General features: G+C 44.8%; 1 protein-coding gene across 4 annotated transcripts in view; it reads right to left on the reverse strand.

Annotated features, from left to right (window-relative positions):
* Positions 1 to 24,821, reverse strand: part of LOC148817494 (segment polarity protein dishevelled homolog DVL-1-like) — a 48,063-nt gene that overhangs the window by 8,561 nt on the left and 14,681 nt on the right. For 3 of the 4 annotated variants that reach the window (XM_088938255.1, XM_088938253.1, XM_088938257.1), the window contains exons 4-10: positions 18,446 to 18,564; positions 4,580 to 4,718; positions 3,604 to 3,697; positions 2,961 to 3,030; positions 2,662 to 2,801; positions 2,258 to 2,334; positions 584 to 651 (exon numbers count right to left, since the gene is read on the reverse strand). In XM_088938255.1, the coding sequence (XP_088794381.1) occupies positions 584 to 651; positions 2,258 to 2,334; positions 2,662 to 2,801; positions 2,961 to 3,030; positions 3,604 to 3,697; positions 4,580 to 4,718; positions 18,446 to 18,564 (707 nt within the window). Of the gene's footprint in view, positions 1 to 583; positions 652 to 2,257; positions 2,335 to 2,661; positions 2,802 to 2,960; positions 3,031 to 3,603; positions 3,698 to 4,579; positions 4,719 to 5,278; positions 5,761 to 18,445; positions 18,565 to 24,821 lie in introns of those variants that run through there. The other variant, XM_088938256.1, reaches the window with a different exon arrangement.

The following is a 24,821-nucleotide window of genomic DNA, read 5'->3' on the forward strand; positions in this document are numbered from 1 at the left end:
ATGCCTATTAGTACAAATACAGTCCTTATCAATGTGCTTCATCTGTATGAAGCTCTGTAATAGCTGCAGGTTCACATATAATTTAAGTACAGTTGAATTGAGCATAACCGCATAAAAAGATCAGTAAACTCACAGAAGAGTGTTTTAATGAGCAAATGCAAAAACACTAAATTAGCAAAAAAACATACTGTACTTTACCAAAATTAAGTCAATCAATGAAACAGAAGCATTAAAAAAACATCTGAAGGCCTTTTAGCAAAGATTTTTGTTTGATTACATAATGAAAAAGCTAAACTTTACATGCACGATTTGCAGCTTATCCCTATTCTGTACACCTTATAAAACTTTTTTTTTCTTGCTACACTCCAAGGTGCGTATGTCATTTTTTTCATGGATTACATTCAAACACATGTTTTCTAAATAAACAGTAGATCCCTTTAGCATTATGCACTGCTGACTTGAGCACAGCTGTATCTGTAAACCCGCGAAACACACTGTAAGGGACAGAAACGGCTCTTGTCGTCCGCATCTGTCCGAGTGCTGGTTTCCAGCGCCTGTGTCAGGGGCAGGGTGCTTCTCTCACCTCGGGGGATGGTGAAGTAGCTGCGAGGAGAGGGGTCCCAGCACTTGGCCACTGTCAGACTAATGGGGCTGTAGGAGAAACAGATTCCTTCAGCTTCAGCGCCTCTCCTCAGCTCGGGCTTTGAATTGATTAAAGCATTCATAGTCATGTCTCACAGCCCCCCCGACTCCCCAGCCCAGTGATCACTGCACAGTTCTCTGACACAGAACTTCCCTCCTGTAAGAGCTATGCACAAAGATGCCCCCTGTGCCGTCTGTCTGTCCCCTTGCCAACCTGGTAAAGCAGGTGTGCTCCCGAGGAACCCCTGTGTGTGTCCCATCTTGACCTGAATCTCTGGCACGAACTGGTGACAGTGATGGAGCCACTTTTTGTGCACACGGGCTTATGGTCTCAGAAATAGCCTAGCTAAAGCACATTATTTCCAACACACTTGGGGTATAGAAATTCATCCAGACTCTCCTCAGCTTTCCGACTGAGAGCTAGTTCCCTTATTTTTGGCTAAGCCGCTCTGTAAAGGTGAAAATTTAATGATGAATTAACACAGCTGGGAATGACATAATACCAGACACTTCACACCAGGCAATGGTCTTCCTTCTGCGTCAGTCCAATAGGTCACATTTCAGCAAACACACAATAAGGGCAACTCCTTAGTACTGGGTTAATACCAACATCAAATCCCAATCATCTTTTTAACAGTGGAATATAAATTTAAAAACAGACCCCCAAATGGAAAACTGAAATCAATCAGCCTACTGTACCATTAAGAATCTGGAGCAAACATCACTGTGTTAAGGGTCTCTCAGAACCAGAACTGAAAAAAGTGCGTTAAGGGTCTCTCTGGACCAGGTTAGACAACCAGTGTGTTAAGGGTCTCTCATAACTGGGATTGAGAACCAGTGTGTTGAGGGTCTCTCAGCACTGGGATTGAGAACCACTGTGTTAAGGGTCTCTCAGCATTGGGATTGAGAACCACTGTGTTAAGGGTCTCTCAGCACTGGGATTGAGAACCACTGTGTTAAGGGTCTCTCAGAAGAAGCAGTGAGAACTAGTGTGTTAGAAAGAATCAGCACTGATGGGTGCACTTCAAACCACCCTGAAAGTAGAATGTGCACAGTAACATGTAAAACCTGCAATTTACATTACAAAACAGACAAAATCTCCCAGCATGCGCAGCGCCATGTTCTGCAATTCAGATCGAGGCAACAGGACTTCCGGGACGTATGTGGCTCTATGACATTGTAAACCAGCAGGCTTGTGAACACGTCTCTCTTAATCCAATAGAAATATTGCTCTCGATTTTCAAATTGTTTTGCCGACAAATACTACTTATTTGTTAACTCTGCATGCAGATCATGTTGGAACATTTCTGCGGCGAAATGTCAGCTGCACAACCTGTACTTATTCGCTGGTACTTCACATTACATTAGCCACCACTGCAGGGAGGGCTGCATCACGTAATTCGTAGGAATGCGGGTTTGCGACAGCATGGCGACTTACAGGACTTCCACAAAGTCCAACTGTCATTTTTTTCCGATAACGTTTTATTTAACGTTGAATTTATTTTGTCACCGAGATTTAATGACTGGTCTGAGAAATGGGGACCACCGTTCCTCTTTAAGGGTCTCTCATGATCAGGACAGACAGCCAGTGCATTAAGGAGCACTGTCCGCTCACCCAGGTTTGGAGACGATCTCCCTCAGGATTCGTACGGCGTCATCGTTGCTCATGTTTTCAAAGTTCACGTCGTTGACCTGCCCAAGGCACAGAACAGAGGTGGCTGAGGGAGACCCAAACAGCAAAATAGCTGCACCGACCAGCAACCTGAGCTGCAAGCCAGAACTACATCAAAGGAATTTTTTCAGCATGACTTTTTTTGCACTGGCACACTTGAGCCCTCGCAGTTAAGAGACACTTGACCTTCACGAAAATCTTTTCTGGTATGACAGGTTTGGAATTCTTACAAATGCCCAAAGCCTTGTATCCACGTCCATTTGTCCGATGTGTAGTACAAATATATTTCGGGAATCTGACAGCCTATGTTGCCTCGAGCAGAGGCACAATGAGCGTTGAGCCTTTACCTGTAACAGCATGTCTCCTGGCTCGATTCTTCCATCGGCTGCCACAGCTCCCCCCTTCATAATGGAGCCAATATAGATGCCCCCGTCCCCCCGGTCATTGCTCTGTCCCACTATACTGATCCCCAGGAAATTATATTTCTCTACAAGACAGAGGGAGAGACAGAAATAAAACAAAAACACAAATCTTGTTGAGGTACTTTTCAACATGCTGTCAGACATCACTGATGGCTTCTGACTCCTTAGCAGAAGGCTGGGGGGGGGGGTAGAGAGGCAGGATGACAGGTAGAAGGAGGTCTTACCCATGTTTAGAGTAACAGTGATGATGTTGAGGCTCATAGTGGAGTCAGTAATGCTGCTGAACGAAGACGACTGCGGGAGAAAAGAGAGAGAGGGGTCAGACAGCATGAGCTCACGAGAGCACATCCTAACGAACACTCAACGCAGAAAACACCTTCACTCGTTACTGCACGGCGCACGCTATCTTCCAGCATGCAGGATCAGGACAACAAGTTGCCCGCACCCTCTGATCCCCCAAAAGACACACATGGACCCTCAGCCAAGTCTGTCCAACACTGTCTGCCAATTACCACAATTGCACAATTCTAGGCAACAGTATAAAAAACTAAAGTTTCTATTCTCCCCTTTGAGCTGAAACCTAAATATACCCGAGCACCGTACAGATGTAAAAACTAAGCAGGAGAGACCATGAGAATGGTCAATGCCAGCTACAAACCAGCTGTATCCCAACCCATCAGAAGAAAGTAAGAATTCTTGCTTTAGTGGAGGTAAATCAGCTTTAGTGGTGTATAAACGGGGAGCACAGCAGCTGAATGCTCGGGCTCCAGCTGATCTAAGAAGATTTCTCTGATCCGGCTGAAAGATCTGCTGTCGGGCCAGCCGTGCGAGACGTCAATGCTCCAAGCTTGCGGGGTCCACACTCACCCGGTCGATTTTGGCCACCTTGTGCCTGCGCCGGCGGCGCTTGTGCCTCCTCATCAGCCGAGAGGAAGAGCTCTGCTCCGTGGAGCTGCTGAGCCTGGGGAATGAGCGAGGGTGACAGTGAGCACAGGAACATACAGGACATGAGAACAAAAACATAGTGACACACCAGAGGAGGTCATTTCGCCCATCTCGCTCGTTTAGTAGCTATTAGCTAATTGAGCCTGTGATCTCAGCCAGTTGTTTCCTTAAAGAAGCCAGGGAACTGGCTTTGACAGCATGGCCAGGTAGCTTGTTCCACGCTCCCACCACACTCTGTGTACAACAACTCCTGTCTCTTCAATTATGAATGCACTTGAGCAGAATGAGGCTCATTCCCCTCTGTGTTGCATTCATCGTGATCATACTAATCTAGTTTGGCAGTTCCCAGCAAACTCCCTACAAACCTAGAGGAGATTATTAACAGCAATAATAAAAACTGACAGCTGTGTGAACAGTAAAACTGGTTTCAAAGAACTGATTATATTCTGCACACTTAATAGCAGAGAATGAATTCTGTCTAATCTGAACTGATATTTGTGTTGAAGGATCAACCGGAGAATGATGGCAGTGGGAATGTTTAATCAGGATTTTTATATGTTCTGAAATGGATTAACAGTGACATGAATGCTGATGAGGCAGAACTGTGGCACAGTGGTTAGCATTGCTGCCCTGGGTTCAATTCTAGACCTAGGGTGCTGTCTGCATGGAGTTAGTATGTTCTCCCTGTGTTTGCATGGGTTTCCTATGGGTGCTCCAGTTTCCTCCCACAGTCCAAAGACATAGTGGTAAGCTTCTGGGAAAACTGGCCAGTGTGTGCCTTGCAATGGACTGGTGTCCCTTCCAGGGTGTACCCATTTCTTGCTGGCCTGCGACCTGTCCCCTGTGACCCTAAATTGGATGAAGTGGCGAGATAACGGACGAACGGATGAATGCTGACCTGCTGGCATCCTCCTCTTCCTCACTGTCGATGAAGGAGCTGGACTCCAGCTCGCTGCTCATCATGGAAGCGCTGTCGTAGCCCATGGCCGAGTCCCGCGCCGCGCGCTCTGCCTTGGAGTGGCCGTTCACTCGCGGGACTGACCGGGACAGACAGCAGAGCGAGAGACGGGTTAGAGGAACAGACAGAGACAGGAGAGGATTGAAGGGGCCTGTCTGGGAGATTAGCGTAGCGAGATGGAGGGATTGTGTGGAAAGCAAGAAAAAGGATTAGAAGGGGGAGAGGGGGATGGAGGGAGACCGTCAGAGAGCAGGGTGTGGCAGAGTAGTGGAATTAGGACTGAAGAGAGAAACGGGGGAGGGGAGAGAGAACAAGAAAGAGATAGAGAAAACAGATAAAGACAGGAGGGATCGAGTGAAGGACATCAATACAGCCCATCCCTGCCCTCTTTCACACATTACATGTAAATCAGAAAAGACTCTGAACGAGGAGAGGTCACAGTAGCAGATTCAGCTTGTTGACTCTATAGGCAAAAGCTTCTTTTAAATAAGGACATACGGAATGAGAAAAGGCCAGTTGTTTTCACATGATTTAAAACATGCAAGTCTATTTACACCCACCAACAGAACCCTTTGTTTTCTATACCCCCCAAGCAATTCACCTCCCCCCCCCCCCACCCACTCTCTTTCCCATACATACATTGCCTTGGGCATGGCTGGATCTCAGGGTAGCACCTGATTGGCTGGAAGGCTCTGACAAGGCGATGAGGTCGCTGCGCCCCCTGCTGAGCTGGAGGTCTCCTGGGACGACCGAAACACTCCAGCAGAGTAGTGGTGCCCATCACTGTACACTGCGCCACTGCACACAAGTGTCCACTCGCTCACACCCCGTATACAACCGTACACATGTACCACTGTCAGCACAAAGTACACAGCTATGCACGCTCACGCAGCATGAGTGCATCATAAATCAAACTCCCCCACTCGTGCAGGTGCACACAGGCATACCTGAAAGCATACACAAACCGGAGTCAAATACTTTCTAAAGTCTCATCTGCAGTAACCAGCACATTCAGCCTGACCAATCGCCCCTTTCTTTCGTGCTCTCTTCTGTCCTATTTATTAACTGCTCAGAGAACGAGTGTCTGCTCACAGGCAGGCCGCAGGCTCCAGGTCTTATCTACAAGCGGAGGCAGGGAGAGAGGAGAAAGGAAGGGAGAGGGAGGGGAGAGGAGAGGAGAGGGAGATGCAACATGGTTATTTCTATCCAATCTCTTCCCGCTAGAACGGATTTAAGAGGTCACGGAAAAAATTATTCAGCTTGTTTTCCAAAAGTAAATCACCATTTATAAAATGAAAAACAGCTTAACAAATGTCTGTCAGTCCTTTAACCTGAGGTGACCAAGACCCAGCAGCACTCAGAGCAGTACAGATCTTTCAGTGGAGTTAGCTGTCCCTTTCCACAGTAATACAGAACAAGACATGAGACACTAGCAATATTAAGATGGATGGCAATAACACAGATGTAGGTACTGGGACTTAAACTGCAGGGTTAATAGATTCTCTAAAATTCCAACTCTATATGTCATGCCCTACAGTTCATAATTCTACATGGTTATGAGCGCAATGAAATATACAGTACAATTTTCAGCACTGAGTATTTTCAAAATAAGCCAACTTTTCTAAACATCAAGAGCATGTGGAGAGTGCCTAAAAGATCCCTGGAAAGTACAGCAGACTTGAACAAACTGGCACATGCAGTGATATCAGACGATGTGTCAATCTCTGACGTCTCCAGGTTTGCAAAGTTTCGAAAACACTGAATAATCTTATTGCTGCAGCTCAAATACTGACGTAATCTAGCAGGGAGAGGAGTGTTGCGGGAGCTGAAGATACAAGATCAGTTCAGGAAACAGGAGGTGTCGCTAAGGCAGATGCCCTTACTGCTGCCTGAAGCGCTGCAGATCTAGACACTGTTACATGTGAAATAGCAAAACTGAACCCAGGTCTCAATTAGCACCCTACTGCTTTTCATCAGACTAACATTCAGAAGAGGTGTTTTAAAATGGATTAGTCTTTGAAAATTCCCAGAGACCTCTGATACACCCTGCCTAAAAAAACAAAAAAAAACTGAACGAGTATTTTTGTAATTCCAGTTTAATGCACAGGTTGCTAAGGAACAAGAACTTGCCCATATTGGAAGTGAGTTCCTGCATGCTGCAGTTGTTAATGTTGCACCTGAAACCCTGAGCAGGGTTTCCACTAGGACAGCATTCCTGGGAAGATGGATAACCCAGTCCCAGAAACTATCCAGAACTACGAGCAACAAAGTAGCTTAACTGCACAACAGAACTCTTTACTTTATTAGCTACACTACCAGTGTCCAATCTAAAACCTGAGAGCGTTATTTAATTTTTCAATTGATATTACAGTAATTGATTCTCGTTATTGTTCCGCTACTATGGATGGTGTGATTATCATTGTACATTTATATGCGCGAATGAAGTTCGCTCGGCACGTTTTCAGCAGTATTGAAGAGAAACACGCTAGGCTAACAACTCAACAGCAATAGCAACAAGACTGTCATTAACCGAAATTGCATCCCTCAAACCTAGCCACTGGGGCTTAAGAACAGCGCATAATGCAGCTTTCGCTGTAATTTCATTTCTCCAGAGAAACCTCTTAATTCGCACCTAGCGCAAAGCCGCTTTAGGCATTATATAAGGGACGTTGCATATAGGAGGAGAGTGAGCGAATCTATGCTCAGCGCACACAGCTGTGAAGTGGAATCAGGACCCGTTCTCAGTAACTCAACTTAATGTGTTGACAGGAGAACGATATAACATCCATTGGGAGCAGCACTGACACCATTTCCAACAACAATAATAACCACAATTTCTAAGTGATCCACTTGGAAAAGTATGAAACAGCTGTGACCCCTCACAAAACTGAGACCAATCACAAACGCAACAAATGAGAGTTTCTAGTGCTCATTTATCGAGCTTTCAGATGCCTTTCGGCATTTATGCTGCTCTCCATAACCTGCCATCAACGAAGCTTCTGTTGGCGTTTGCTGAGTTTTATTCTTTTGAAATCGTTTCACATCCCTTGCCCTCCAACGCTGTTGATATTTTCTTATTATCGAGCACTTGCGCTGTCCTTTAAATCCCCCCCCCCCAAGCAGTATTGCAACGTTGTAAACTCAGGTCCTCTTACCTCGGTCTCTGCTCAGTGCCCACACGGACGCGACTGAGCGCACCGCGCGTACTGTAGGTGCTTCTTCCACTCGGCGGCTCGGGAGCGCGCACAAAATTCCGCCCCCGTCGCCCAGGCTCGCCCACACCCGCAGCTGCGCTGGAACGCGCGCACCGCCGGCCCACCGACCAATCGAAGGTCGGTCCTCACGGGCACTCGAGCGCGCCCCCGCCGCCGACACAGTACGGCATTGAGCAAAAGCTGTCAGACTTGTCCCCGGTTCAGGCACCTCTGCCAACAGGTGATTTACTGTCATCAAGGCTAGCCCGGGGTAATGTAACGGATAGCTCCGAGTAAACATCTCTCTTCGCTTCCTTTCTGACACCCACAAAACTCTGGCTGCTTCTGGAAAGCCACCAAACGATAAACCCAAGGCATTATCGACGCCTAGGACATGAACCAAATGACGCCTCGGGATTCAGGACATTCGATTTTTTAATTACAGTGGCATACATGAACAAGCTGTTGTATTTTTACAACCACATTAACTTTCTAAAACGAATATTAAGTGGTTTTGTAATTACAGAGAGCAATTGGCTTGTAATAATAAAGCTTTTGAAACCTGGCTGGAAAACAACGCCCATTTTTATTGAAACTACTAAGAAACAATCCAGAAAACAGCACGATTTCCGTAAATTTGCCTCGGTATGTTTTAGTCACTTTCCTGCAGACTCTGCATCACAATGCTTCATTGTCCAACCTGTAGCATGCTTTTACACTGCTCTAATGCAATAAATAAAGCTTTGTCCACCCAGAAAACGTTTTTTAAAGAGAACAAGTTTGGCAGAAAACTTGTTTAAAGATCTGACTGCAGTCATCAGCTTTAGAGACTACAATGATTAAATAAATCTGTCATTGTATTTTTTTTATTAAATGCATTTTTATCTACACAAAAACATAAGAAATGCACAGATAAAATATGGGTTAAGATGTATTTGCAGTGCCTTGTCAGTGAGTTATTGTTCGTGTCACACTGTTTTATTTTGTGCTGCTGTGTTACTGTACAACAGCAGTGGTCATTGTCACAATGCAGCAATCTGGAGCAAAGTACAGGACAATAAAAGTGCTCTTGTGCACTTCAACCTAGATTATGGGACACTTTAGCATCTTGTCCATCATGTTTCAAAGAATCATGTGTTACAGCATTAAGAAAATAATGGACCTGGCAAAACATTTCCAAACCCTCTAAAGGTGTCTAACTGTGGCTACTGTATCTTTAAGGCTTATTTTTTCCATGTCTCCACAGAGGAGCCCTTAAAAATGTCTCCCGAGCACTTTGTAGTCTTGGATCAAATTCAGCGGAATGTGTTTTGTGACAACCGACATAAATTTTTGATCGTTTATAAGTGGGTAGGACTTTAGAGTCTAATTAAAAAACAATTCTCGGAATAAAATGCGCACTAAACTTGCACCACCCCAATGAAAGTGCCTGGTGCTTCTGTACAGATAGATAAGATCTCAGGTGGTGTCAATCTGCCTGCTGAGCTCTCGGGCTCAGTGCAGGGAACAGGTGATTAACCGGGTGCAGTTTGCCAGTGGGTATGAAACAGATACACTCACACAAGCATACACAGCCCCCAGAGCCAGTCTTCCTTCCCTGCACAACACCCACAGCTCATTCCTGCATTATTCCTTTTCACGCTTCTTAACAAAATGACACTGAAGTATAGGATTACCAGGGTAATGCAGGAATTTACCCTGTTCTTCCTGTCCAAACAGAGAGCTTTCACTGAGATTCGTGTTTCGATGGAACTCAACATCAAGTTTACAGTCTTACAATGCTTCACCGTTTTACTAGAATTTGACACACTTAAACTTTAAAAGCACGCCTTGCATGGCATTTTATCTCAGCTGTCTCTAAGCTTGTCATCACATCACATTTGCCACGGTTTCCTGCTCTCCGATTGCAGAAACCACCTTGGTTTTCATTGTGCTTAATCTCTGCTTCACAGCTCCTTAACCAATCCTTTACAGAGGGTGCCTGCTAGGAGTCTTTAAGGCGAGAGGGAAAATAGACACAATCTGGGTTCTAGGCATTAAAAATTCTTGGTGAAACACGCTGACGTGCATCCACACAGTCACCCAAGACTTCAGACAAAGGTGTATGACCGCAGGTGAAAGGTTTTTTTGAAGGGGGTGTCAATTAATGCTTCACACCTTGCCTGTGCAAAGGCACAGCACTGCAAGTGGATGTGTGAGCGAGTCTGTGATTTTAAGCTGCATGCAAACGCTCTTTGAGCAGATGTCTCTTAAAGAGGCTGTGGACATATACGGTAGTGTCTGTAGGATGTGAGCAATGTAACAAATGCCTGACAGCCTACACAACAAGATAAGGACAGACAACAACAACAATAATAATAATATTCTTCACACTTATATAGTATTTTACTGGCTACTTCACTCAAAGTGCCTTACAGGTAATGGGGACTCCTCTCTGCCACCACAACTTTGTAGCCCCCACCTGGATGATGCGACAGCAGCCAAAGTGCACCAGTACGCCTCCCACACACCAGTTCTTGGTGGGGAGGAGAACAGATGAAGATATTAGAAGGCCAGGATTGGTAAAGGTCAGGGGGAAATTTGGCCAGGATACCATAGTAACGCACCTACTCCTTTAAAGAAATGTTCGGGGATTTTTAATGACGGCAGAGCCAGAACCTCGGTTTTCCGAAGGCACCTTTTTTACAGTATGGTGTCCTCACTGGACTGGGATCCACACAGACCGCAGGGTGAGCACCCCCTACTGGTCTCACTAACACCCCTTCAGCAGCGACCTGGGTTTTCCCAGAAGGTCTAACATCCAGGTACGGGCCTGGCTCACACCTGCTGATATAGCTGCAGACCGCCTATACCGTAGGCCCCACTGAAAAAGGCACACAAACGCCATGTCAGATTGTCAGTCGCTCCCCTCAGACAGCAGTTGATTTTCTTTATCACTGTAAAAGAAAAAAAGTGAAACCCACCAGCTTCTTTACCTTTGTTTTACAGCACAGTCCGTCCACAACCCCAATCAGATCACAGTCTGTTGGGAAGGAGTGCGAATGTTATGCGCTCATGATCGCACATTTATTCGTAATAAAAAAATACATGGACCTTTGAAAAGCCATTAAAACACCCTGCTGTTTTTAGATGATACATACTTCACCAGAAACTGTTTTTCATTTAGGAGAAAAAACTCTTTAATGTTCTCTCCAGTGCCAGCAGTTTAGAAATAAATGGGTTTTATGAAGCTCCTCGCACTCAATTCTTTGCGGTCTGAGTCGTTGTTTTTTGCTGGTTTAGTAGCACTGTAATGAGCGAGAGTAGAGAACTGTTTGAAGTGCCTTGGGATTAAGTGACAACCTCACATTGCCCCTGTCCTCAAGGCTGCAGGCCTTCTGTAAAATTACAGACAGCCAGTAAAAAAGCTAATTGTCTCTCAGGCAAGCGGACAGGGAAAGAGAGAAACACTATGTGTTTAGTGCTATTCCTAAATAAAATGCCGTTAGCAAAAATAGGAAACTTCAGGTCAGTAAGTCAGAAAAAACAACATTGCAAACTGCCTGTTTCCATCAAACTGCATGGGAAAACGTATTTCTCTATCCACTGTCTCCCTCTCTTTTACAAATACTCTGTAATAAAGATTATCTCAAATTTACAGCCAGACTGGCATCACACAATCTTGAGGTGAGTAGCAGTAAAGCGTATGTTCAGCATTATCGGTATAAATGACATGTCTTTATGGGGACACAGGACTATACCAGCATTCAAACAGAGCTCCAGTGCCCGGACACTGATGCATTTTGTGACGGGGAAGTGTACGTGATCACCTGAGCTTCACCTTTCACAGTGCTCCGCTGTGCAAATAACCTTTAGCCCACCTCCCTACACTCCTCTGCAGCTTAACCATCATTTCCCTCTTTCCACAAAGAACAATGTTGAGCTCTTGCTCATCAGAAGGCTGCAAGAGAGATCTGTCTGTCTGTTAAAACTGACAGAGACAATTCCCCGCCACTCTCAGTTAATTAGCGCTAACGAACTCGTTAAGGCAGGCAGCCAGCTCTGAGACAGCAGAGAGGCCCAGTGATAATTACTCCTTCGGCACTCTATCAGTAAGCTGCTATTCTGAGAAATGGGCCCAGGAACACGCCATAACACAGTTTTTTTTAAGCTTCTCAAAATAAATGTTTCTCTCAAAGATGTACTAGCTTCTTCTCCTCAGTCACCCACAGGAAAGCACAGAGGATTTAAGATGAACGGCTGATCGCTGATAACCTGACAGTATAATAGGAATCTTCTTAAAACAACTTGCTGGGGTAGAACCTTGAAACCAGGGGCTTTAGGGTCAGTGAAGGGGACCTGCTTGAAGATGTTGAAACAAAGTGAAACAGATCATGTCTCCCTTTTGGGCGGCTGAGATGAAACCAACACAGTGGAACACAAAAAGTTGTAGTAATCCTCGAGAAGAAATTCCAAATTTTCGAGGAAGGATACGTGGGCTTTAAGAGGAAAGGCAGAGCCAACCAGACCCCCCTCCCTACCTATACGATAAAGCAAGCCGCCACCTCTCCCGGTTTCTCTCAGTTAAGATGAGGTCAAAGTGGAGGAACATTTTTTTAATGTGGAATGCACAGCACAGAGAAACTATGCAAAACCCAACAAGCACAGAACAGCCGAGTTACAAGCACATACAACCCATATCCAAAGGGCAGCATACTTGAAGCAAAGGCCAGAGAAACTGCTCTCAAACCAGGCAGGAAGCCTACCCTCTTCATTGTGAGCTACAGAATTACATGGGGGAAGCAAGATTCCAGTCCCTGAGCTCCAGGCTGAAATAGGTGCCCTATATACAGCACACATCTTATATACCAAGGGACAATGCACTCCAGCAAGAACACAGACTGATACTTGTGGGAAAATATGCTCTTCTGAGGAATCTAAACTGGTTTCCTCACTTTATATAGCACATTGCATAGCAGCAATCTTCAACCACACATGGAAGGTTTTGTAAGAAAGGTCCAAGCTAACACAGAAGAAAACAACAGGTACTTATAGCCCATAACAGACAATTCAGAGAATGGATTTCTTCTGTGTAGGCCTATGCTTTGTCTTTTGCAGGTGGACATAATGGATGCTTCAGCCTAAAATATGAAGAACTGTTCTTGCCTCCGTTTGTTTAACCAGAGAACCCAGAGTCAAAAAGATATTTAAGAACAGAAATGAAATGAAAACAGGTGAGCAGTTTTATTATGTCCTAGGTCTGGCAGTGCTGCATACATTTGAAACAAAGAAGTCATACAGTCTCGCAGCCCCCCCAAGACTGTACAAACCTTCCCTCCATCTCCAACACCGGCCCCCCTCTCCCTCCCCTCTTTCACAATGCTCTGCTCCCTTAACGAACCCGAGATTCAACCTCTCTCGTGCTCCTTTTCCACGCCTACTACCCCCTCCATCTGTCTGTCTCTCTCTCTCTCCTTCGTGATCCTACAGCCCCCTTCCCATTTCCACAGCTCCTAATTAAGCCACGTTAATTAATGACTCTCCTGCTAATGAGGGCCAGCAAGGGGAACGATCGAACACAGACCAGCCTTGTGTGCACCACACGGCAATGCAGAGTAAATGATAAAGAGGGATTCCAACAGACAGTGTTTGGAGAAAGGACGTTTATAATGGTGGACCAATCTGATATTGTGTGTTGATCAATGTCACCCGCTCAGAATAACTTAGTCCCTGGGAAGTCTGGATGAGTGGGGGAGGGAGGCGTGAGAGTTGGCTGTGGATAAACACAGACAGGAAAGGCAAGAACGGAGAGGATTTCTTATAAAACAGCATTATTACTGCAGCTCTCTAGCACCAGCTCCAGTACAGTGATAGCCCTTGTGACACCCAAAGCTTCAATAATTACATTACGGATCAAATACCGGAAAAGAACAGCCACAGCACCACATACAGATCACAGTGTGGCACTTCTGTAACACCTGATCTTTTTAGAGAAAGGCAAAAGACGATTAGGAGGCGGAGCGTGGATAGACGATGACAGTTCTACAGATCAGTGTGTTGAAATACAGTGCGCCCGGGTGTGAGGTTTTCACTTACCGACAGGCAAGTTATGCCACTGTGAAAATCAGCACCTCCTCATCAACATGTCTGCAGACACCTCTTCTGCATGGCAATAACTTTAGCCAAGAAAGACAGGTGATTGTTTGTGCATTTGCTGAGGAGCTATACAAATGCTCTTTATGATCAGCGTGCATCAGCTGGCAACACCTGGTGTTTTCCACAGTAAGGAGCTTTCAAGCTGTAGGTAAAATCCTTCACTGTTTACCGAAGAAAGTTATTGCTGGACTTAATGTTGCGTCTTCTGTGTAAGACCTCCCTTTGCCTGCTCACAAAGAGAATCTCCTCTCGTTCGAAATATAAAATAGCCAAAGCATTGGTCAGCACAGTCAAAAGGGCCGTGCCGTGCCCTCCCAGACACTGGAACAGAGGTTAGGTGCTGGCAGAAAGCTCCAGCTGTGCTTTTGTGGTACAGCCAGAGAGTCAGAGTTTGGCCAGTCTCATGGAGGTGTCCTGGGACTTCAGCAATAAGCAGCTCCTGAAGACATAGGACCTTGTCGGTCACAAAGACCCTTGTGCAACTGTAGCCATTTCAAAAACCGTTCAGAGACTCAATGTAATGTTGTTAGAGCTTCTGTAAGAGTGCCTAGTGTGAAAAAAGTTTAGTCTCGCATTTTGAATAAGTTGAAAAGTCTGATTTTAGCAGAGTCAAGTCCAGCCACTAAGGAATAGCGAAAATTAAGCCAACGCAAAATTAGGCATGGATTTAGCTCTTTCCAGAACTTACTGTAAGTTCAGCTCAGGTTTCAAGATGCTACAGGGCAGATTCAACTGCAGGACTCAAAAGATCATGCAGCAGACAGACTCTACAAATGAACAGTTCATTTACCTAATTGAAGGAGAGATTTTCAGCTCTTATTGGCAGTATCTAGTCTCTTATAAGGGACCACAGTCCCACTCAGCTCCCCACTAATTAGAACCCAGGTCATAAGTTTACTGTAGATCCATAGATATTTGCAGGAAAAATAACTGCTGAATTGGAAAAAACAAAGTCCACAGTTGTTCTCTTATTTTCAACTCTCAATAGCAAAATAACTCACTGTGTACAGCACCCGACATTGTGATTTAATCTGAGTGGCTTTGTTAAAGTCAAGTTGTACACGTGTAGGCTGTTGTAAGGCTAGACGTTAACATTAAAGGTTTTGTTGGTGCCACATCTGGTGAAAAAAGAGGGTGTCACATCTGTCAACAAGACAAAAGGTCAAAATTCATCATCCAAGTATCTAAAATCAATAGGAACTGCACCATCACATCCACATCTACCACAATCTACCATCTAATGTGCTCATCCCGAAACAACTTCGAAGATGTGATCAGTGTCTATATACAGTAGGGTCTCGACATCTGCGAATTGAACTTTTGGGGATCCGCAGACTCGCTTACTTGCAATTCCCTCTGGCTGACCGGGTCTTGAATGGAAGCACAGCAGAACGGGATGAAACCAAGATGAAAAATGCTACTTTCAAGTTAGCAGCGCAACAGACTAGGACTTTGAGATGAACCCAGCTAGTGAGTGAGCCTGTCCCTGCCTCCTGCCCAAGTACCCACTACCCAGCATCCGCAGCTCAGCCTGGTCTTGTTTTTTGTATTGTTTTGAAGACTCCAGGTTCTGTGTCGGCAGCATGGGAAATGACAGGCTGGAGATGACTTTACGGGCTCCTTGACAGTTTTATTGCCCTTTACGTTACAGTGGGGCATGATGATCATGGAGCAGGGAAATAGCGATAAAGGCCGAAAGAGAAAGTGCAGGCATCCACTGGATATCGTGGAGGGATTCATGTTGTTTGTTTAAGCTGATTAGTATAAGTCTGTGATTACTGTTGTCTCTTTCAGTTGATTTGATCAATGTTGTTTAAATTAACTAAAAGCCAATGCATTAGTACTTTAACTATCATAGAAGGGAAGGTTACTTATGTCCTGTAACCATACTCGCTATATACTGCTGCACATTATGCAACAATATGGTGGTGGACTTGGTTATATATGCAAATATGGCTATATATGATGGTTCTATGAAACGAAATCTGATGGGTTGTAACATGCACAATATTTGACAACAACACGAAACCAATGTTTAATGAAATGAAAATAATTTCTAAGCATTTGAAAATGAACTATTCTCATACCGTCATGTTCAAATAAAAAAAAAACTACTACATATTATAGTGAATTTCAATCTCAATAGCAAGTTTGAGCTTGGCTCTTGTTTTATCTAGACACTAGAAATACAAGATGTACAACCGGCAGAACTGCAATTTAATTCATTCAGCATCTCTGAACAAGACCAGCCGGAACTAGTCAACTCTTCTTACTTGTTCACTTCATGCAAGACAGAAATAAACCGTTTTGTTAATGTTTAAAATACATTAGTTACCATCTATTTTGGTAGATTATGCTGTGGTGATCCATTGAGATGATACAGTTTCAGTCAAGTCCAAGCAATTGATACTGTGAGACAACTGATCTCAAATTTCATGGAGCATTTATCTTTTGAGCCTGGTACCAGAATGCTTACTTGCAATTTGATTTCCATACCGATAAAGATTTAAAGATATTAGGAGCACATGTGCTTCTACAGAACAAATGGCCTTTTCTCAATTCCAAACCCTTGTCTTGCTTCAGCTTCTTGCCTTTTAAACACATGAAACTCATGAATTTTCCAGGTGACCTTATTCGTCTGTGCCTCTCTGCCAGGAAAACAAGATTCCACAATTTACACAGGACAGTGGCAAAAATCTGCTCTCTTAATATGCTAGCATCCTTGTGGCTGTGCTAATTTTTCTCACATAAATCTTCTCTTTGACTCTCTGTGATCGCTACTGGTTTTTCTTGTTAGCAAAATATCAAGCTCTTTTATTTCAGCACTGTAACCTGTTGTTGAAACTGTTAGCTCCTTGTTCAGTTATGACCTCCAGGGAAATGACTGAAATTGAAAGTAGTCCTGAGTTCCAAATTATTGACTCACAAATAACCCAGGATCTCTTTTACTGCATTGCAGCTACAGCCCCGCGAGGTGACACGCGGGACAAAGGCTTATTTTTGAATGATAATTAGGTAACTCTATTGTTTTATTATTTTCTTACTCCAAGGTCAGGATTAAATCAAAGGTGTGACCCAGCTGTCAACAGCAAATTTAAAAGAAAGCATTTCAGGGACTTCTGTGTCTTCACCCAGTGCAGGTTATGCCCCATGGTGCTATTGTGAGTAGTCTGAATTGGATGAGGCCTACCAAGACAGGTTGGAATTAACCAGGCATGACCCCTTTGGCTTCCTGGCTAACGTCCTGCAACTTGCTGGGCACTGCAGGGTTGCAGTGATGTCAGTGAGGGAACCACCACTCCTCCAATCAGCACAGACTCAGCTGTAAAGCCCTGTGGAGATCTCAGCATTGTCAAATAACGAATGGCTTTTCCCAGTGCATGTGCTGGAGGAGTATGTGTGCGTATCTCATTCTCTCCCAAGTGGTACAGGAGCTGTAGAGGCCACTTAAAACTGGTGATCCCAAATTCAGTGGATATAAAAAGCAAAAACAATCCATCTATCTATCATTGGAAAGATGATTATTCCAAGTAAGGGTTGTGGAAATTTGATGTATATCGTTGAAACACAAGGGTGCCAAGTGGGACTACACCCTGGATGTGACGCTAGTCCATCGCAGGGCATGCACACGCACACAAGGATCGAGGAGCTGTGAGCAGGCAGAGCTAACTGCCACGCCCCCAAGGTGCACTTAATTGGCATCTTCCAAATTACAAAAAATAACACTTGATGGTGGATAAATGGGATTAACTCTGGGTGAAGAGAAGATGCCTCTGGCATACAAAAGGCAACCATCAAAGGACTTGATTGTCATTCATGATTGGCGCTTGAGTCAAACCTTTATTTTAATCCGGGGCCTAAGGCAGGGATTAAATCAAAACTTTGATAGACCTGCCATTCAGCGATTCCAAATCCAATATTTGATTGCAGTTTTCCAAGGATGAGAAGCAAGACAGATTTGTCACACAGACAGTGTGCATCAAACACTGGTTTTAGAATGTATGACTTGTGGGTACAAGTCATGGTGTGGGTACATTTTGGGCTTTAAATCTTGTGTTGTAGCACTTGTTCCAAAATGAAGCAACTACAACAAAGTTAATCATTCAAAAAATTGAAACGGATTAAGATCAAGCAGAATTACCTTTACTGTTTTCTGAAGTAAGCTTTTTTTTTTCCCAAGGACAAACCACGCACATTTCCTCACTGTTGCGAGGAAACCTCTCTCTCGTTTTCAGTTCTCTTGCAATCATCAGCACTTTGTTTTCCCAACACCAGCCTGTTTCCAGGGCTATAAGAAACTTATCGCATAGCGGCAAGCCATTAATCCGATTTGAACCTCCCCTGAGATTGTCATTTCCGAACAGGATAATAATAATCCTTATTTATCCCGATAAACCAATTCAGAACAGCTTCTCCTTTATGACGACTCATAACAAATAAAAGACTCCCCGCCACCCTCCCCGCACGCGTTACTCACACTCCACCTCGCGCGCCCTCCTTCTCGCCCGCTCCCTCTCTCTCTCCCTCCGGTGACTCAGGAGTGACTCGCTGCCCGTCTCCGTGTCCAGGCCATCCCGGCTGCCCACTGCATTGGCGCTGAAACAGAGCGTAGACAAGAGCCGTGAAAACTCCGCACACAGCGGCTGGGCACGTTGGATCACGCACACTGTACCTCTGCGCCCGAGGGATTTTGTTCCAGGCAAATGTATGGAATCTCAGGAGGCTAGACTGTGATCTGTCTGGGGAGTTCTGCTGTTCTCCTCCTCCCAGTTATACACTGGCTTCCCAGAAGCACCATAAAAATTCCAGGTAATTCCTATGAAGTCCAGTCCCAGACCACACTGCCCATCACCTTGGTGTTCCACAGTAAGAAAGCAGCCTTGACCTGAAGATAATTTGTCACCGCAGTGTTGTTCAGAATTTGGGGAAAAGCCAATGTTGTTCAGTCTTCTCCATTGTATAATCCTTAGATGTTCTAATGTCTTTGTGGCCTTCGGACTTGTGCTGTCATGTACAGTATATCACACAGCACTAAACAGCCAACACAAACTCATCGGTCTGGGGGAGACTGGACTTGTGCATCCTGAAGATATGCAAAAATAAAACTGTGGAAGTAATAGATAAGATCACTTTATTAGCCCTAAACAATTTCTTGCATTAAGAATTTGTCGTTTCGCATACCCCAGCTTGCTCTCCATGAGATACACAGACAGGGAGAGAAGCTGGGGGTCAGAGTGCAGGGTCAGCCATTTATACGGCACTCCTGGAGCAGCTGGGGTTAAGGGCCCTTCCTCAGGGGCCCAACGGAGTAGGATTCCTCTGCCGGCCGCAGGATTCGAACCAGTAACCTTCCAGCCACAGGCGAAGATCCTGAGCCACAGTGCCACTGCTCTGCCCAAAAAATCATGGCGAGAGCTGGGTTCGAACCCCCGACCTCCAGCACGCGAATCATACGCCAAAGCCATCACACCAACGCGCAGCTTGACACACCAACGTGCCGTTTGACTTAATGAGATAACTGGATAAAGTGAGAACCTCTGCATTCAAGAAAAAAAAACATTTGTATGTGTGACTTGTATTTTGCAATTATGACATAACATTGGAACCTAAAAGAAAATGTTAAAACTTTTAAACACATCTTTACTTTATTTAACACACTCTCTGCTTCTTAACAATAGTAACAGATAAACAGATGTTAATTGTAAAAAATATTTTCAATATTGTTCTGATCATTCACTGCTTTTAGCTTTCAATTACATCCAGAAACATGGTCTTCAATACATCCAAAAACAGCCCTAAAAAAATAAACTGATTCTGTGACTGTTACTGAATTCCAGGTCTCTTCTCGGCACCCTGACAGACGATTAATTGATAACTGCGGTAATAATTGATTTGCAGAGTTTAAAGGCAAACGTCCAAATGTCTACTGCTAAGCGGTAGCATTTTCTGAAAGCTGCAGACCATATCTGTTTCTCTCGGCACTGACATGTGGATCTGTCGAGAGTCTACTGCTGATCAACACCCAGCTCACTCTTCCTCTGCTAATAAATGAAATCGGCCTTCATGAAAGATGTCAGTGTAATGAGGCTGTGCACCTGCGAGTGAAGTGAGCCGGACTGCAGGTGCGATCCTAGGTGGGTGTGAGAGACGGGGGAAGGATGTGCTGTGGGGGCTGTTTACCCACCCCCCCGCCCCAAGGCAGGTGTGTCTGAGCTGCTCGCGGGCCTCTGTGAAACCCGAAGCTAGTGAGAACATGGCTCTACCTGCCTGCCTGCCGAAACCCACACTACACCTGTGGGCCCGTGTCCCGTACACACACACACACGCTGACAGCCGTGACCTACCCGCAAAACACACGGGCCAGCCCCAGGACGGCACTGCCAAGCGTGTCCCAGCATCCCCACAGCACGATCAGAGTCACACATGGATAAAACCGACAGATGGACCTTCACAGACACCCCTCTGCGGAACACGGAGACCGAGCGCCGCGTGCGCGCACGCACACACTAACTCAAGCCGACAGATGGCTTACTTAGATATACACATATAATCAGGAGCCCCCATCAAAGCCCGAGAATGTTGCGCTTGCTCAGAGCGATTAGAGCACGATCCATTAGCGACAGTTTGACACATTAGATATTTCGCAAAGGCAGACAACCCAACCTCTCTAAAGCCCAGCCAAGAATATCCTCTTGCAGTGCACAGAAGCACACTGGTAATGGGCACCTTTCTCCCCCCTGTGGGTTTGCTAGGTCATTACACCATTCTTTTCATCTGTGGAGTCTGACAACGTACACGGAATGTAATGGCTTTTTATCCAAAAACCATGGTCTAGTGATTAGAACTAACTGGGAGCATTGTACATAATTATACAGTGTATGTATTTTAGGTATTATGTACCAAATATGAAATTCTGCATATACCGTACACAGTAATCAGTGGTTTACAAACTTTGGATGTGAACGTTTTCTTTAATTATAACAGAACAGGTATCACAGTTCATTTTAAAATATTGGCAAGAAAGAGTTGGTGTTTCTGTCCCGTCTGCCAGGGAGCTGCGTGTTGACTGGAATTATATCATTTTCGGTGCTCTTGAGTCATGACTCTTACAGATGCATTCTTTGTAAATGAAAAAATAGATTAGATTACAGTGTTGTTTTTTTAAAAAAATAAAAATTTCCAACCGGTGGAAAATTATAGTCTTGCCTTATGCCCAATGCCTGCTGGGTTAGGCTCCAGATCACACAGACCCTCTAAGGATAAAGCAGTTACTGAAACCAGAGGAGATGAACGATTCTTAAGTCTGACAGAGTCCGACATTTTTGTTTATCATTTCAGGAAAGCAGTCTCTGAAAGAATGAAACAGAGCTTTCAGTAGTAGCAGCGGTGATGGTAGTGCTAGTAGTAATAGTAATAAGTTCAAGTAGTAGTCTTTTTTCCCCAGAAAAAAAAAGTCTATCTATAAAAATGAGACAAAAAAGATTTCACTATCCTCTTCTCCAGAGCACAGTACTGATGGCACGTTCAAGTAGTCTACTCTGTTGGAAGTGCAGTTACACACTTTTATTCCCATTAGAATTTGAGCATTTAAAACTTTCAGTCAGTCTTTGGCACAATCAGGAATTACAAGGCACACATGTGATCAATGTGGGCACAGTGATTGCTGGGTTCTATTCCAGCCCTAGGGTGCTGTCTGCGTGGAGTTTATATGTTCTCCCTGTGTTTCTGTGGGTTTCCTTCTATAGTCCAAAGACATATTGGTAGGTTAATTGGCTTCTGGAAAACTGACCGTGGTGCGTGTTCGTGTTTGTGTCCGTGTGCCCTGTAATGGACACAGATATAAACATCTCATATTTACTATTTAGGATGTTTTACTATTTCCACCTAAAATTGTGAATCGCCTGCTGTAGGTACATGGAATCTACATACGCCACTTGGAACCAGGAACAATGCAGTGGTGCTTTTTACATATTTATTATGTGACCAACATATAAAGGGACAGTTCAGGGTCACGTCACCCACTCTGCTCAAAACCTAATGTGAATAAAATGATAGGGGCTCTAATCAACACCTGAGACTGCGGACCTTTCTCCTCAAGTCATGCTCCAGATTCTTTCAAAAGCAAGTGTGGCATATTGGAAGATAAAGAGTGTCTAGAAGCACAGATACATTGCGCTGTTAAGGACACGTTTCAGTAGAGGAGAGCAAGTTCGATTGCGCTGGGGGAAGACATGGATGGTTCAGTCTGATTGACGTATTTGAACTCTCCAGGTGTATCGCCCCACAGCACCTCTGGGAAACAGAGATGGGAGTGGATGGGGACGTTAATCCGGATTACTGAGGGAAGCGGGGATTAGTTCTGTTGGCAATTGTACTGCAGTGCACAAGCCTTTCTCAAAAAAACATAATGCTGAAACGACATTCCCCGATTTAAAAAATGCTGTCCCTGTACTTACTGGTCAACAACAGTGCAGCTCAGAATATACATACCACAGATGGATACTCTATTTCAATCCTTAATTTGAAGTGCGTCTAAAAGGGGGTGAGGCAGCTGTACTTTGGCCAGTTTGCCACAAGAGGGCAGCACGTACACTAGGAACGGCCGCGTGGCTGCGCCCAGACTGACACACCAATAAATTCATCATCCATGGAAACGCACCAGCAACAGACGGCCGGGGAAGAAAGCTTATATAGCCATCTGCAACACACAACACCCAGGAACAATTAAGATATGTTTTCTATAGCAGATCTCCCAAGCAAATAAAGAATAATAACATTGCCTTGCATTTAGAAAGCACTTTTTACCCCCCAAAGATCGCAAAGTGCTTTACAAGTCAGAGGGGACCTATATTATCTGAAGTGCAGCGCCCATCTGGGTGACACAGAGCAGCCATTACACACTAACAGCCCCACCACCAGCATTTCAGGTAGAGAAGCGAGAGACATTGGCTCTCAAATGGAATTAAAGTAGAATAGAGTGAGCACATTAAGGACAAATCCCTTATCCTTTTTAAAAAAAAAATTGCCATGTGATCTTTGATGAGCAAGCAGTCAGGACCTCAGATCAAAGTCCCACCCGAAGGCCAGGGCCTGCAGCAGCTCGGTGCCCCCCAGGCACCACTCAGCTGGAGTGACAGCCAGAGCGCCACCTACTGGTCCCCCACTTTACAGCAGCATGCTGGTTTAAGCTGGAGGTCTCTCACCCCAGAACTGACCAGGCCATGCTTAGCTTCCGAGATCAAACAAGTTCAGGCTACAACACAGTAAAGCTGCTGCCTAAAAAATGCAATTTGAAGGATGAAAGAAATGAATGAAAGATGGACTCTGGCCTTTCAAACTACCTGTTAAACCACCTTTCACTACTTGTTCCCAAACAGCTAGACAGATTGTGTTAATAAAAATGGCATCCAATGCTGATCGGATATTACTGGATAGTATAGCACTGCATAGCATGGAATAAATTAATGTTATTGTACTAATAGGTCTATCCTCCAGAAAAAATTGCATTTCTCTGTTCTCTCTCATATTAAAGAGGTCTACAGTTTGCAGTTGCATTATAAAGACCTGACAAAAAGCTCAATTTCAAGGCCCCACCCCCCACCGCTGTCCAGCACAAGACAACAGATCTGGGCATAAGAGTAATAGAACAGGACGCACAACAGTGCAGTTATACCACTCTGCCCCAGAAACAGGACCCTGGCTGGGCCACTGTGATTGTGTCTTTTAGTTTCCATCCTAGCAAAACCCAAACTGGGTTATAAACTGGCGTCACAATTATGTGTTGTTTTGTATTGATTTATGGCTGTGTGACACACAAGACAAAAATAACAGTCATGTGTCTTAAGACGCTGTCAGTTGTGCTGCTGTGCAGCGCTGAGGAAGAGTATGCAACAGAAGACACAGCTCCTTTTGTCTGCCAGTTTTTTCAGAAGCTGTTTATGTTATCAAAGCTATTTCTGGCACTACGCGAGAAGTCCATGCATTATATGAAGCCTATTGTAAAGATCACTGGACCTGCATGTTACTGTGGGCTTCAATAAGCACCCTGCTGGCGTCTGTTCAGCAGAGCACGGATGAGAGCTCGTGTTCAGTTCAGAGCTGTGCGTGTCTGCCTGCGTTAATGTGCACAGGCAGCACACACACGGAACACTTAGCTACACGCACACGCTACACTTAAAGGTTAGCACTCTCCCTTCGTGACTATTAAACTCTCCGCTGAATCTCAGTTTCAATCTTGATTTCTTTCAAACAAGACCATTCGTTAGTGAACCATTTTGGGTTGTGAGCTATGCATTAATAACTTATTGCAGAGTCGCTTGGGATAGAATATAAAAAAATGGATACAAATGAGAAGAGACAATCCAGTCCATCCGGCCCCTTTGATTGTCACTAATTTATCTGAGAATCTCATCCAGATACCCATTCATTCATTTTAGAAGAATGGCTTCTTCCAAGTCTAATTCAGGGTCGCAGGGGAGAAGCCTGTCCCGGCAAGGAATGGGCACAAGGCAGGATACATCCTGGACAGGACGCCTGTCCAGTCCACCGCAGGGCAGACAAACATCTCACACCAGGGCCAATTTTCCTAGAAGCCAATTAACCTACCAGTATGTCTTTGGACTATGGGAGGAAATCGGGGCACCCCGGAGGAAACCCACGCAAACACGGGGAGAACATACAAACTCCACACAGACAGCACCCCAGTGGCATCATCTACAGCTCTGCCACTGAAGCTCCTATCCTTAGTCCCTCGAGGTAGGCACAGCTATCTGATCTGTACCAGACGTTAAAAATACTGAGACAAAAGACAAATCTACAGTCATTTCAAAACATAAGAATCAACCGTAATTCAT

The sequence above is a fragment of the Atractosteus spatula genome, chromosome 20 (genome assembly GCF_055471065.1).
Source record: "Atractosteus spatula isolate fAtrSpa1 chromosome 20, fAtrSpa1.hap1, whole genome shotgun sequence".
In the NCBI taxonomy this organism is placed as follows: domain Eukaryota; kingdom Metazoa; phylum Chordata; class Actinopteri; order Semionotiformes; family Lepisosteidae; genus Atractosteus; species Atractosteus spatula.